We start from the raw sequence: 15,435 nt of genomic DNA, 5'->3' as shown, positions 1-15,435 counted from the left end.
GCGTCGGGGAGAAGAAGTACTTCTGGATGATGTCCGAGAGCACGGTGCCTGTGGGAGACAGCAGAGGCTGTGGCCACTGAGGACGCCCTGCCCTCCCTCCAGCCCACGCCATCTGGGGCGTGTCGGGGTGAGAGGGTTCTCAGCACAGCAAGGAACTGGGAGAGGAGGCTCTTCCAGGAGAACTGGGTCACCTGGGTGTGAGAGGGCTCTGTCTCCTCCTGCCGCTCGGAGTCAAGACCTCTGCACGTATGATCCAGAAGACGAGGACCCACACCCTTGCAAAGTGCCTTCTCAGCCCTTCGAGACTTAGTCTTCAGGATATACTCATGCAACAGAGCTATGGGCCCCTCTCTACATCCTGAGTTCTTTTTTTTTTTTTGGAGAGGTTTTTGCCATAGGGCGTGTGCGCTCTCCAGAAAGACAGAGAACAGAGAGACAGAAAGCGAGAAATCACCCCCCCCCCCAACAGGGGGGATGGCCAAGCCGCAATCCCTTCTCCTCCATTCTCCTCTTGGGATCTTGAGCATGCACGTACATGCACCTGGCATGAGTTTAAGCCACCGGGTCTGGGACTCGAACCATGGTAGACTACGTGGGAGTCCAGCGACACAGCCATTACACCAACTGCTGGTCCCTACATCCCGAGTTCTGAGGCCAGAGGAGACTTGGTTAGCAACTCGGGCTTTTGCCTTGCCGCTCAAAGTATGGTCTGAGGACCAGCACCCTTGCAATATCCTGGCTGCTTATCAGAAATGCAGAATCTATGAGGCCAGCAGGTGGTGTAATGGTTAAGGTGCTGGACTCCCATGTGGTCGACCACTGTGGCTCAAGTCCTGGACCGGCAGCTTGAAATTCACAATTGGTGTGTGTGTGTGCCTGCCCAAAATCCCAGGAGGAAAATGGAGACGGGATTATGGCGAGGCCATCCCCTCAGGGGGTGATTTCTAGTTTTGTCTCTCTAGCCACCTAGCAAATATCTCTTTAAAAAAAAAAGAAAAAGAAAAAGAAAAAGAAAAGAAAAGCATAATCTCTCCATTGTGTTTTTTTTCTTTCTTTTTTTAGAGAGGTTTTTGCTATAGGGCGCGTGCACTCGCCAGACAGACAGAGAGAGACAGAGAGACAGAAAGGGAGAAATCCCCCCCACCCCCCCCAGGGGGTATGGCCACACCACAATCCCTTCTCCTCCATTCTCCTCTTGGGATCTTGGGCACGCATGCACACGCACCCGGCGTGAGTTTAAGCCACCGGGTCCGGGACTCGAACAGTGGTCGACTATGTGGGAGTCCAGCGACATAGCCATTACGTTAACTGCTGGTTCCTCTCCATTGTGTTTTAACAAACCCAGACAATACACGTGCATAGTGAAGGGCAAAAAATACTGGCCCAGAAACCAGTGCTCCAACAGCATCCACGGCCCCAGTGTCTTCTCTCCGCCTCTCAACTCTGTTTCCTGTCCAGGGTTCCTGGATCTCTAGTGACTACCTGGATTGGAAATTGAAGGAGCACAAACACAAATTCTAGGAGGATGAAATAAACTTGCCTCGCATGGGCCCAAAGGACTTTCCTAGACTCCTCATATACTAACGACGTTGCTGGCTGACTTGTTTCCAGTGTTTACCGTCGACAGGGCACCGAGCAGAGCACTTTAGAACCATTTCATGTCCTCCTTTCTGTCTGTCTTTTTGGACAGATTTTTATCACCCTGGAAGGAGGCTGATCCCGTCATCCTCGTTTTCCAGAAAATGAACCAAGAGATGAAGTAACATACCCACGCCGCTACCGAGAAGCAAGGAGCTGAGGATCTGACTGAGGCACCCAGGCTCCAAGCTGACCTCGTAACCACATTTCTCTGCTATGGCCCAAGCACTGAGACTAGCAGGTGACCCTCAAGTACACATGACACCTCCCAAAGCCTCTGAGACTGTCCCTCAGCTGACATCCTGCATTCCCTACAGCTTTCCTCCAACTCTACTTCCACTCTTCTCTCCCCTCCCCGGGGACCTCCCGGAGCAGTCCCAACCCTACTCCATGCTTCTGATCATCGGCCCATCGCCACAGTGACCGCGGGGACTGCTTTAGCCCCTGCATTGCTCTTTGAAATCACCCAGAGGCAGACACTGTGTGTGACAGAAAGACGGAAGTCACAGTCATGGCAAGGCAGAGCCCCATGGGTGTAGGGTCCAATGTTTGGGCTTTGAGCACAAGTTGCCAAGGCAAACATATAAATACATCAAACTCTATTATAATGAAAAACGTCAGGGCCAGTCAGTGGCATGGTGGTTAAGGTGGCTGGATCCCACATGGCCAAATACATGGTTTGAGTCCTGGACCTGGAAGTCTGAGAAACATGCTGAGCATGCATACCTAAAATCCAGAGAGGAGAATGGAGAAGGGCCTACGGTGTAGCCATCCCCCCTGGAAGGTGCTTTCTCACTTTCCCTCTCTCTTTTTTTTCTCCAGTGAATACATGTGTCCTATAGCAAAAATTTTTTTTTTTTTTAAATGGAGGGGGATAAGTAGATGGTGTGATGATTACATCTCTGGACTCCCACATGGCCAACCGTGGTTCAAGTCCTGGACCTGGAGGCTTGGAACTCATGCTGGGTGCATGTGTATGCATGCCCAGAATCCTGAGAGGAGAATGGAGGAGAAGGGATTGCAGCATGGCCATATCCCGCAGGTTGGTGATTCCTTGCTTTCTGTCTCTTTGTCTCTCTGTCTCCAGAGAGTGCATGTACTCTACAGCAAAAATCTCTCTCTAAAAACAGACAAACAAAGAAACAAAAACCTTTTGTGCCTCAATAGATAATAGCAAGAAATGAAAAAATCCACAGACTGGGGACAACATATTTGCAAGTCATGTATCTGATAAAGGAGTAGTATGCAGAATACATAAAGAACTCTTACAACTCAACAATAAAAAGATAAATAGCCCAGTGCTCAAGTCCTGGACCGGCAGCTTGAAATTCACACTGGATGTGTGTGTGTGCCTGCCCAAAATCCCAGGAGGAAAATGGAGACGGGATTATGGCGAGGCCATCCCCTCAGGGGGTGATTTCTAGTTTTGTCTCTCTAGCCACCTAGCAAATATCTCTTTAAAAAAAAAAGAAAAAGAAAAAGAAAAAGAAAAGAAAAGCATAATCTCTCCATTGTGTTTTTTTTCTTTCTTTTTTTAGAGAGGTTTTTGCTATAGGGCGCGTGCACTCGCCAGACAGACAGAGAGAGACAGAGAGACAGAAAGGGAGAAATCACCCCCACCCCCCCCAGGGGGTATGGCCACACCACAATCCCTTCTCCTCCATTCTCCTCTTGGGATCTTGGGCACGCATGCACACGCACCCGGCGTGAGTTTAAGCCACCGGGTCCGGGACTCGAACAGTGGTCGACTATGTGGGAGTCCAGCGACATAGCCATTACGTTAACTGCTGGTTCCTCTCCATTGTGTTTTAACAAACCCAGACAATACACGTGCATAGTGAAGGGCAAAAAATACTGGCCCAGAAACCAGTGCTCCAACAGCATCCACGGCCCCAGTGTCTTCTCTCCGCCTCTCAACTCTGTTTCCTGTCCAGGGTTCCTGGATCTCTAGTGACTACCTGGATTGGAAATTGAAGGAGCACAAACACAAATTCTAGGAGGATGAAATAAACTTGCCTCGCATGGGCCCAAAGGACTTTCCTAGACTCCTCATATACTAACGACGTTGCTGGCTGACTTGTTTCCAGTGTTTACCGACAGGGCACCGAGCAGAGCACTTTAGAACCATTTCATGTCCTCCTTTCTGTCTGTCTTTTTGGACAGATTTTTATCACCCTGGAAGGAGGCTGATCCCGTCATCCTCGTTTTCCAGAAAATGAACCAAGAGATGAAGTAACATACCCACGCCGCTACCGAGAAGCAAGGAGCTGAGGATCTGACTGAGGCACCCAGGCTCCAAGCTGACCTCGTAACCACATTTCTCTGCTATGGCCCAAGCACTGAGACTAGCAGGTGACCCTCAAGTACACATGACACCTCCCAAAGCCTCTGAGACTGTCCCTCAGCTGACATCCTGCATTCCCTACAGCTTTCCTCCAACTCTACTTCCACTCTTCTCTCCCCTCCCCGGGGACCTCCCGGAGCAGTCCCAACCCTACTCCATGCTTCTGATCATCGGCCCATCGCCACAGTGACCGCGGGGACTGCTTTAGCCCCTGCATTGCTCTTTGAAATCACCCAGAGGCAGACACTGTGTGTGACAGAAAGACGGAAGTCACAGTCATGGCAAGGCAGAGCCCCATGGGTGTAGGGTCCAATGTTTGGGCTTTGAGCACAAGTTGCCAAGGCAAACATATAAATACATCAAACTCTATTATAATGAAAAACGTCAGGGCCAGTCAGTGGCATGGTGGTTAAGGTGGCTGGATCCCACATGGCCAAATACATGGTTTGAGTCCTGGACCTGGAAGTCTGAGAAACATGCTGAGCATGCATACCTAAAATCCAGAGAGGAGAATGGAGAAGGGCCTACGGTGTAGCCATCACCCCTGGAAGGTGCTTTCTCACTTTCCCTCTCTCTTTTTTTTCTCCAGTGAATACATGTGTCCTATAGCAAAAATTTTTTTTTTTTTTAAATGGAGGGGGATAAGTAGATGGTGTGATGATTACATCTCTGGACTCCCACATGGCCAACCGTGGTTCAAGTCCTGGACCTGGAGGCTTGGAACTCATGCTGGGTGCATGTGTATGCATGCCCAGAATCCTGAGAGGAGAATGGAGGAGAAGGGATTGCAGCATGGCCATATCCCGCAGGTTGGTGATTCCTTGCTTTCTGTCTCTTTGTCTCTCTGTCTCCAGAGAGTGCATGTACTCTACAGCAAAAATCTCTCTCTAAAAACAGACAAACAAAGAAACAAAAACCTTTTGTGCCTCAATAGATAATAGCAAGAAATGAAAAAATCCACAGACTGGGGACAACATATTTGCAAGTCATGTATCTGATAAAGGAGTAGTATGCAGAATACATAAAGAACTCTTACAACTCAACAATAAAAAGATAAATAGCCCAGTTAAAAAATGAACAAAAGATTTGAATAGAGTTCTCCAAGGAAGCTATAGAAGCAACCAATAAAGATATGGAAAGGTGTGCATTGCCATTAGTCATCAGAAAAACACAAACCAAAACCTCCATGAGATATCACTTCATATCACTAGGGGAGCTACAATTAAAAAAAATACAGACAATGAGACCAGCAGATTGCATAATGGTTAATTATTAGACTCCCACGTGGCTGACTGTGGTTCAAGTCCTGGACTCAGAGACTTGAAAGTCACGCTGGGCTCATGCGAGTGCATAGGCAAGATCCTCAGAGGAGAATGGAGGAGAAGGGATTGTGGTGTGGCCATGCCCCTAGGGGGCGATTTCTCACTTTCTGTCTCTCTGTCTCTCTCGGCCTCTCTAGGAAGTAGGCTGATACCATTATCCTCATTTTCCAGAAAATGAAGCAAGAAGTGAAATAACTTATTCAAGCCACTACCTGCAAACAAGAAGCTTATTTTTGTACTCTATAGCAAAATTTTCTCTAAAAAATCAATACAGGCAATAACAATTGTAAGGATATGGAGTAACTGGAATGCATCGATGGTGAGAATGTAAAATGATGCAGCCACTTTAGAAAACAGTTCTGCAGTCCCTTCACATTTTAGATTGGTGACTATGAGGGGTTGAAGGAAATAGTAAGTGGTGAGTTACTACTAAGTGGACAGAATTTATTTCTTTTCTTTTCTTTTTTTTTTAAAGAGGATTTTGCCTTAGGGCGTGTGTGCTTACTGGAGAGAAAAAGAGACAGACACAGTGAGATGGAAAATGAGACATCATCCCCTGGGGGATGGCTATACCGCAATCCCTTCTCCCCATTCTCCTCCCAGGATCTCGGGCACATATGCACACGCACCCGGTGTGATTTCCAAGCCACCGGGTCCAGGACTTGAACTGCTGGAGTCCAGTGATGTAAGGGCTCCACTATCTACTGGTCCCAAGATAGAATTTCTTTTGAGGGTGGAAAAGTTCTAAAATGAGATAGTGGTGACGCTTTCACAGCTCAGTGGGTATACTAAAGACCACTAAACTGTATAACGTGAATGTGAACTTTCTGTAAATGTTATGATATATGAATTATAGCTCAATAAAGCTGTCATATGAAAAAAGAATGTGGGCTCTGAGGTCAATGGACATGGGTGAGGGTCCTATCTCTGCTACTCCCTAGCTGGAGGCTCTTCCTCCCTCGGTGCTGACTTATAAGGTCAACTGCATGAGGCAGGGGATGTCTGACAGAATCCGGCATAGGCCTGGCTGCTGAGACTCCAGAACCTTTAATATCCAGAGCTACTTTCTACACTAGAGGGCCACCTATTCCTGGTCCCTGAGGACTTACCTCACCCTGAGTGAGCTTCTTTCTCCTTTCATTTAGAGTGCAGGCTTTCCTTGGGGAGGGCAGGGAAGTCTTCCCAGTGCCCACTCCCTTTCTCATCCTGAAGCTCTCCAAACAGGGAGAGAACTGTGTTCCAGGGTCCCCTGGACAGTGATGCTAGGAGTGGGTACTGGTTCCTATTTCAGACTGACCTGAGTGGACCTTCCAAGACAAGTTCTCTCCGGAGGTGCATGTGTGTGAGAGAGAAGGTGGTGGGTGAGGATTGCAGAGAAATAAATGAACTCGGCACTAAGTAAGACTCAAGGGGTGGAGGAGAGGCCTGGCCTGACAAGGGCCTATCTGTTCAGGTGACTTGCATACTCACCCACGATAGAGAGGATGACAACCACGAAGTCGAAAATATTCCAGCTGTTGGTGAAGTAGTAGTGGCGCAGGGCGGCCATCTTGACAATACACTCGCCTGTGAAGATGGCCACGAAGAGTAGGTTGATCTTAGCCAAGATGTTGACCTTCTCAGGGCTTTGGTCATCTGTCTCCACCATCATGGTCACCATATTCAAGCAGATGAGAAACATGATGGTGACGTCGAAGGCCTGCTTGGTCACAATGTCGAATATGAAGCCCTGATACTTGTTCTGAAAGGAGGGGCAAAATAGGTGGGCTCAACTGAAGCCTCAGACAGACTAGCAAGTTCCCTGTTGCTGCCTTTCAGCCCACACCACCCACCCTCCCGCTCCCTGCTCTGGTGAGTCCAAAGCTCCTACCACACTGCCATAGCAAGTGTAGACGAGGACATCGTGGAGGTTGAGGTAGCTGGCTCCCTGCTGAGACCACTCCCTAGGCTTCAAGGTCCAGCCCTGAGGCTTCCTCCTCTGTCAGGCCTTCCCTGATGGTTCTCTGGTGAGATAGTCCTTCTACCTTTTCCTCAGCACACATCATTCTGCTACTTTTGCTCACACAATCTAAAGGCTCAAGGTCAAGTTTAAACTTCAATCGTAGTCATTGTACCGGCCTTCACATTAATATATTTTCTCCATTCTTCTAGATTTGATTTTTATTTATTCTACATGTCTTTAATTATAACTCAGCCCCGATTATTTTGGGAAAGAGATACAGTTATAAATATAAACGCGCACATGTGCACACACGCACGCACGCACACACACACACACACACAAATTAGCCAAGAACAAAACATAGTGAATAGAAAAAAATCGGATGAAATCGATGAATTGGAGAGCGGACATTTCAGAACCACTATAAAAGAGGAATTTGGGACTGGCAGGTGGCTTGGTGGATAAGGGCGCTGGACTCCACATGGCCGACTATGGTTCGAATCTCGGCCCTGGTGGCTTGCTTTCTCCCTTTCCCTCCCCCTGTCTCTCTCTCTCTGTGTCTCTCTGATCGAATTAGAAAAAAAAATGAATGAATAAATAAAATAAAAATAATTATTTAAAAAAAGAGGATTTTGTCTGTTCCCAACACAAAGTAATGACAAATGGTTGAAATGCTGAATATACTAATTACCCTGATTTAATCATTATATATTGTATTCCTGTACTCGACACTCACATTATACTCCACAAATATACACAGTTATTATATGTCAATAATTTTTTTGGCTATTAATAAAAAAAAGATAAGGCAGATTTAAAAACTGGGGCTGCCACCCACGGCTAGTGACGAAGGTCGCTATCACCCTTCATATCCTGTTACTACTTCACCTCCTCGCACATATATACCCACTTTTGGAGAATGGCTTGATCTGACTGAAGGAGTCAGTCTAGAAGAGGACCCAGCATAGCCTCCTGGTCCTAACCCCTCTGAAGTACAGCTGCCTGACTCTCAGGGGGTTCCAAGGATGAAGCTCCGGATGGAGCAGAGGAGTGTGAGGATGCCCTGCACTCCCTGGGGAAAGCCTACAATTAAAAAAAAAATTATATTTTATTTTATTTATATAATTAACTTTTTAATACGGGGAGTGTGCTCACCAGAGAGACAGAAAGCGAGAAATCAACCCCTGGGGGGGGGGATGGTCATGTCATAATCCCTTCTCCTACATTCTTCTCTCGGGATTTTGGGCATGCACGCACATGCACCTGGCGTTGAGTTTTAAGCTGCCAGGTCCCAGACTGGAACCACGGTCGACTACGTGGGAGTCCAGTGATGTAACCGTTACGTCATCTGCTGGTCCCAAGCCCATGTTATTGAAGGAGAGAATGGGCTCACCCAGAGACAAATGGGCGGGTCGGAGTGTCCTCTGGGTGCCATATTTTTCTCATATCTTCCTCATTATCAGTAAGAGGCGAAACCTCTGCGTGTGGTCAGATACCCGAGAGTAGCCCTCGGGCTGGGCTGCATGGCTGTGAAGAGGCCCTGTTGGCTGGCCTGGTGTCACAGAGCCTCCCCAGGCCCACCCCGATCCTCCTCATCCCACCAAATCGGATGCCTGGCTCACCAGGGGCCGTGGGATGGGCTTCTGGGGCTTCTTGGAACCCAGCTTCTTCATGGCATTGTAGTACTTCTTCTGCTCCTCCGTCATGAAGATGTCCTGGCCCCCTAAGTGCAGAGAGACAGCACCAGCCTCATTTCGGGGTTCTTGGAGGCTCTGACATGGAGGGCACAGGGATCCTGCCTTCTTGATGAGGGCTCAGAGTTGGCCACCTCTGTGCTTCCTCCCCAGGCTCAGGAAGTACATCCTTTTCTTGAACCAGAGATTCTCCCCAGTCTTGCTTCTGTAGGGTCCCCTCCCTGTTCACCCTGACAAACCTCTGGCTTTGAGATCTGCAAATCTAATGCCGATCACCACCCGTGCCCAGCTCAGTCAGCCTAGGGTTTTCTATTTCTCTGTGCCCACTTAGTTTGCCCAATCACAGTCCTTCTGAGGGAGCTCCTGGAAGGCCCAGGGCCTTTGCACAGCCCCCACACCCACCATGACCTCTGATCATGGGTCAGGTGATTAGGTCCAACCCTCACCCCAGGCTCTCTCAGAAGCTTCATGTCTCAGGGAGATTAGGGCAGTCACGGGGCTTCCCACCCAAGCCCCTTCTTACATCCTTACAGGCTTCAGATGTTGTATCATAGACATGCACTTCTCCCCACCTGAATCCAGCAGGAGCAAGAGGATTATCCCGCACAGCAAAGGAGACATGGGGCCCTGAGCCACAAGGGCTGCTCAGCCCTGGGTACCTGGTCCCAGCCTGCCCTTCCTGCCTAGATGGGAGCCCGTGCTCAGCCCTGGGCAGCTGGCCCCAGCCTGCCCTTCCTGCTTAGATGGGAGCCCGTGCTCAGCCCTGGGTACCTGGCCCCAGCCTGCCCTTCCTGCCTAGATGGGAGCCCGTGCTCTACGTATCTTTTTCTTCTGTTGGTTGAAGTTGTCGATGATGACACCAATGAAAAGGTTCAGGGTGAAGAAAGACCCGAAGATGATGAAGACGACGAAGTAGATGTACATGTACAGGTTGTACTCCCACTGCGGCTGCTCTTCGTACTGGTGCAGAGAGACCAGACAGCGGGGTCAGACAGGCAGGGAGCCCCGGAGGGAGGCGATGAGCGTGTGTGTGTGTGTGTGTGTGTGTGTGTGTGTGTGCCAGGCCAGAGGCAGTCGGGGGCAGAGGTGAGAGGAGGGGGTGATGGCAGGCGAGAACACCCAGGAGTGGGGCTCCGGGCAGGCTCGCTCTCAGCACGCAGCTTCAGTCCCAGTGGCTGGGAGGCTGTCACTGTGACCGAGTGGAGCCCAAGGACAGAGAAGAACCTCGCTCTGCATTGCAGCTGCTTCCACCTCATCCTCCTGGGGTGAGATTTGAGTAAATGGTGGTGAATTGAATTTCAAAGACCTTGGAGAATTTGGGGATTGCTTGGATCACAAAACCTTGTCCCAGGGCTAGGCCTGGACATTCCTGGGAGGCTGGACCCCAGGGGGACCCAGGAGCTCTTGTGCTGTGGGCTTTCATGTGTGACACTGAGTTCCTAGTGGCCATCAGCTGGGGGCCTCAGGTGGCTGATGTGCGGCAGGCCAGGGTGGCGACCTACCCCTCTGGAGTCCACGGCCGCATACATGATGTCCATCCAGCCTTTGAACGTTGCCTGGAAGGAAAAGACAAGAGGAAGACAATCATTCAGCAACGCTCCTTGGCTTGAGCTACTTCCGGCTCCTGTTCGGATAGATGAGGCCAGAAAAGAGCCTCCTATCAGGAGCGAGCAGCCCGCCCCAACCCTTCAGCCGTACCCAGATGGCTGGGCGGTTGGGGAAAGGCCTTATATAGGACTGAGGGTGAAGAGGAAGCAGCGGAGAAGACACCCTGAGAAGGCCTTGCAATGGGAGACAAGCTTCTTAACTGAGGCTAAGAATCCCATGGTCCGAAGGAAGTCTGCCCTTCAGATCCACGCCCATTTCAAATTCTCAGATGACACAGAGCCCTGATCGTGGGTATCAGGGACACAGAGGCATGGCTTAGACTCTGTCTTTTCGGTTGTCGAGGCTAATGGTTGATTAATTTAAAGACATTCATCACTGAAGCCACCACACCCACAAAATCAACGGGAACTCTAGAAGCACTGTGTGTGTTTAAATATCACGTATCTCATGACTCAAAGACGGCAGGGACAACACAAGGGGGATCACTACCTTTTATAAAGGGGGTGGCCAGAGCCTACATTTTGCTAATAGTTCAGTCTCTGGGTAGCCCATGGCCTTTTATTTTTGTTTTAAAAATTGCTTTTTTTTTTTTTTTTAATTTTTTGCCATAGGGCACGTGCGCTCACTGGAGAGAGACAGAAAGAGGGAAAGTGAGAAATCTCCCCTTGGGAGGGGACGGTCATGCCACAGTACCTTCTCCATTCTTCTCGAGATTTTTTTGGAGAGGTTTTTGCTATAGGGTGTGTGTGCACTCACCAAAAAGACAGAGAGAGACAGAGAGACAGAAAGCAAGAAATCATTCCCCAGGGGGGATGGCCACGCTGCAATCCCTTCTCCTCCATTCTCCTCTTGGGATCCTGGGCACGCACGCACACACGCCCAGAGTGAGTTTAAGCCACTGGGTCCGGGACTCGAACAGTGGTTGACTCCATGGGAGTCCAGTGACATAGCCATTACGCCAACTGCTGGGCCCATCTCCTCTTGAGATTTTAGGCATGCGTGCCTATGTGCCCACAGTGAGTTTCAAGCTGCCAGTCCAGGACTCGAACTGCAGTTGGCCACGTGGGAGTCCAGCTCTTTAACCACCATGCCGTCTGCTGGCTCTGTATTATTATTTTTTTAATTGCCAGAGGGTTCATGTGCTCACAGAGAGAGACAGAGACAGAGAGAGGGAGATGGAGAAAGGACCTCGCAGTGGGGTGTGGTCACACCACAACCTCTTCTCCTTCCTGTGAGGATTTAGGGCACACACGTACATGAGGCTAATGTGTTTTTCAAACAAGTTGCTGGGTCTGGGATTTGAACCATGGGGGCCATCCTGATGGGCCTTTTTGTTTTTGACCTGTGCCACCATACTGCCTAAGTGATAACCTGAAGAGGCCGACTCAACTACTGGCTAGGGTTTGGTGCTGACCTAGCACCCATGCCATGCGCCTTGGGGAGTGTGGCATCTACCCTAGAACCGACAACCTGGGGACTTCCCAGGAAGCCAAGCCCTCAGGGAGTCCTCAGCCTCCTCTGGGCGCTGGGAGCCCTGCCGTGAGGTTGCAGCATGGCCCCACTAACCCCCCTCCTGCCCACGGTATGAGCGAAGGCGCGTGTGCTGGAGAGCTAGGGGAGGAAGGAAGTCCCTTCTCTCTGGGACTTACCACCTGCAGAAGGGCCAGGTACCCGGCCCCCACGTTGTCAAAGTTGACTTTCACCTTGGTCCAGTACAGCTCACCAGTCACGTTGAAGGACTCACACTCGCTCTTGTTGTTCACGATGGTGTAGTTCAAAGGCATGTCTCCCTGGGTCTGGTTGATGCACCTCCCAAACTTCCCCGCGAAGAGGTTCACGCCCATGATGCTGAAGATGAGCCAGAAGATGAGGCAGACGAGGAGGACGTTCATGATGGAAGGGATGGCGCCCACCAGGGCATTGACCACCACCTCAAGTGGACAGAACAGAGGCTCAGTTCCTGGGGTGCTTTTCAAGACCCCACTCCTCCCTCTACCTATGAACTCTGGCTACGGTGGCTGCAGGGGGTGGCGCAGCTCCTTGGTCATGGCTGGAAGCCCTGGTGGGGAGTGTGGGGGGGTGAGAGTCAGTAGACATCTTTTTCTTTGCACCCTAAAGGCAGGTGCATCTCTGGAACATGCACCCTTTCTTTCTTGGCTCTGCCCCAAATCAACAACCATCATAACTTGATTCAACGGGGTCTCTGCTAGCTGATGGGCAAGAACCTCGGAAAATGTATCCCCAAGACTGGGCCTGTTATCAGTCCTGCTAGTCCTTACATTCTCTGAGGTAAAGGTCTGGACTATTTTAGGATGTCTGTTTCTGGGATGGTTGGTTGATCTCCCCTAAAGGACACCCATGGGATCTCCTGGCAGTACGTCTGCAGGGGGCTGTGCTAGGGTCTCCGGGGCTCTGGTAAGAGAAGGCTGGAGGGCAGGTGGCCTAGGCACACTCTGAGCCCCTTGCTTCCCAGTGAGGTGCTCTCTAAACCCAGGGAGTCAGGAACTCATGTGCTCCCCCTAAACTCCCTGCACCTTGGAGAGGTAGGCTCCCTTTCAGGAGCCCAGTCCCCAGCTGCCCATGAAGCAAACTTGCCACCCAGACGGGAGTGAGGCTTGTGTGGGCAGTGGTGTGGCCCAGAGGGCCCGAATGCCAGGATGGAGTGCTGGCTCCAGCAGGCACACAGAGCCTGGAACAGGGTGGGAAGCCGGCTCTCACAGGCACCAGGCTTTCTAGGGGTGGAGTGGAATCAGGGAGTTTGCCCTGGGCATTTCAGAGACCCGGTCTCTCCACGTCCCTCTAAAGTCAACGTCCTTGTTCCCAAAGAGACATTGAACGCCAGCTGGCTTCCTCAGTGGGGAGGGAATAGGCAGTCTCGGTATACAAATGTGGAGTGTGAGGCAAGGCTCAAAGTTATCAGTCAAAGGGTGAGCTGCGTGATGGTGCTTGCTGGGTCAGCGAGAGCCACACAGCAGTGTCTTCTGAAGCCATACAGAACTGTGTTTGTTTTTAACAAAAGCAAAGAGGAGAAAAGAAAACCAAAACCAAACCAACCCCAGAACATACACATGTGTTTGCCTCCTTGCCAGGTATCACAGCTGACATTTTTCCTGGTGGACTGTTAAATTTGTCCTTTAGAGACCAGTAGATGGCGTAATAGCTATGTCGCTGGACTCCCATGTAGCCAACTATGGTTCGAGTCCTGGGCCTGGTGGCTTAAACTTACGCCAGGCACGTGTGCGTGCATGTGTGCCCAAGATCCCGAGAGGAAAATGGAGGAGAAGGGATTGCAGTGTGGCCATCCCCCCTGGGGGGTGATTTCTCGCTTTCTGTCTCTCTGTCTCTGTCTTTCTGGCGAGCACCCTATAGTGAAAACCTCTCAAAAAATTTTTGTCATATATACTCATATTCTCGGGTAAAACGTGGTGACTTGAAAAATGTATACAAACATGCAGTGTGTGTGTGTGTGTGTGTGTGTGTGTGTGCATGCTTCAAATCCTGACAGGATGGAGGAGTGGAGGAATGGAGGAATGGGGATTGCAATGTGACCACACCCCATGGGGGGGTACGTATGCCCTCTTCCTCTGTCTCTCTGACTCTCTCTGGTGAGTGTACCCACCCACTGGCAACTGAAATAAAAAGGGAAGACAGGCCTGACAGGTGGCATGGTGGTTAAAGTGCTGGACTCCCACATGGCCGACTGTGGTTCAAATCCCAGGCTTGGTAGCTCGCTACCTCACTCTCCCTCTCTCTGTGTGTCTCTTGCAGTTCAAACTGAATAATAATAAATAAATAAAATTAGAAGAAAAAAAATGTACAGACTCTGCCCTGGGAAAACTGTGCAAAGGTGTTTAGTAAGCACGTGACCTTTCAGCCTGCACACTGTGCCCTGTGCCCTCGGCCTCCCTGACACGGGTGGGGGAAGGCAGCCATGTCTGCCGGGAGGCGGGGTGCAGGTGGGCACACGCAGAGGCTGCACTGCAGAGCAGCATCAGAGGGGCTGCAGGTGCCAGCAGGGCTGAGCCTGGCCGAGAACCCCGCACTCTCGCCTCCTCTCCCTGTCCAGCAAGCTCCTGGCCCTCGCCGGAGCTCGCAGGCCAGAAGGCAGAGCCCGGTGTGTCTCCAGCTCTCCACCTTGAGGTGTCCCTCCTGGAGATTCTGACCATGCTCCTACCGAGTCAGCCGAGGCCACAGTCCCGGCTCCGGGCTGGGCCTCCTGGTCAGTGCGAGCCCAGAGGTCCCCAATGTGACCGCCTCCCAGGCCCCGGGGAGAAGGCAGCAGCCCCGCTTACCCTCATGCCCTCGAACCGTGAAAGGGCTCTCAGGGGGCGGAGAGCTCGCAGCGTCCGCAGGGACTTGATGGGGCCCATCTCGGCGAAGCCTAGGGTGTTGGCCACCAGGCTGATGAGCGAGACCTGTGGGAGGCAAGGTGGAGGTGGAGTGTGCGGACAGCTCCAGAGGCCCCAGGCCTGCCTGAGACGGGCTGGGCGCGGGAGAGCCAGCGGCACCCCCATCCCAGTGCAATCTGTATTGCTCCTGGGCAGGAGTGTCTTCACAGGCCTGTTAGGCCCTGGGCCAGGCTTCCTAGGGACACTGGGTGCCCGCCCGGAGTGTCCTAACGTTAGACCTTCACCGAGGGCCTGCTGTGCACCTCACATGTGTGCTGTGAGAGCCCCACTAGCCCCACGACCTGGAACACAGCATCCGGTTTGCAGAGGAGAAGGCTGAGGTCCCAAGCCACCTGCTGGTGTGGCAGAGCAGGGACATACAACCTGGCTGTTGGCCCCAGTGAGCTTCAGAGTTTTGGGCCTGTCCCTTTCAGCCCCATGGAGAGGCCTGGTTTTTTTTTTTTTTTTTTTGGGGGGTTTTTTTTTTTGGGCGCGGGCG

The 15,435-nt window shown here is 51.1% G+C and overlaps 1 protein-coding gene across 1 annotated transcript in view; it reads right to left on the bottom strand.

The window, feature by feature from the left end:
* Positions 1-15,435, bottom strand: part of SCN5A (sodium voltage-gated channel alpha subunit 5) — a 104,360-nt gene that overhangs the window by 3,471 nt on the left and 85,454 nt on the right. Inside the window, 8 exon segments of the mRNA XM_006161350.2 lie at position 1; positions 4-48; positions 6,775-7,045; positions 8,869-8,973; positions 9,763-9,900; positions 10,443-10,496; positions 12,198-12,479; positions 14,841-14,963. The exon segment at position 1 is cut by the window's left edge and continues 3,471 nt beyond it. Coding sequence (XP_006161412.1) covers position 1; positions 4-48; positions 6,775-7,045; positions 8,869-8,973; positions 9,763-9,900; positions 10,443-10,496; positions 12,198-12,479; positions 14,841-14,963 — 1,019 coding nt within the window.

This window comes from Tupaia chinensis, unplaced genomic scaffold (assembly GCF_000334495.1).
Source record: "Tupaia chinensis unplaced genomic scaffold, TupChi_1.0 Scaffold138441_1, whole genome shotgun sequence".
Classification (NCBI taxonomy): domain Eukaryota; kingdom Metazoa; phylum Chordata; class Mammalia; order Scandentia; family Tupaiidae; genus Tupaia; species Tupaia belangeri.
The sequence above is the reverse complement of the archived record's forward strand: the minus strand, read 5'-3'. Positions and strand labels throughout refer to the sequence as shown.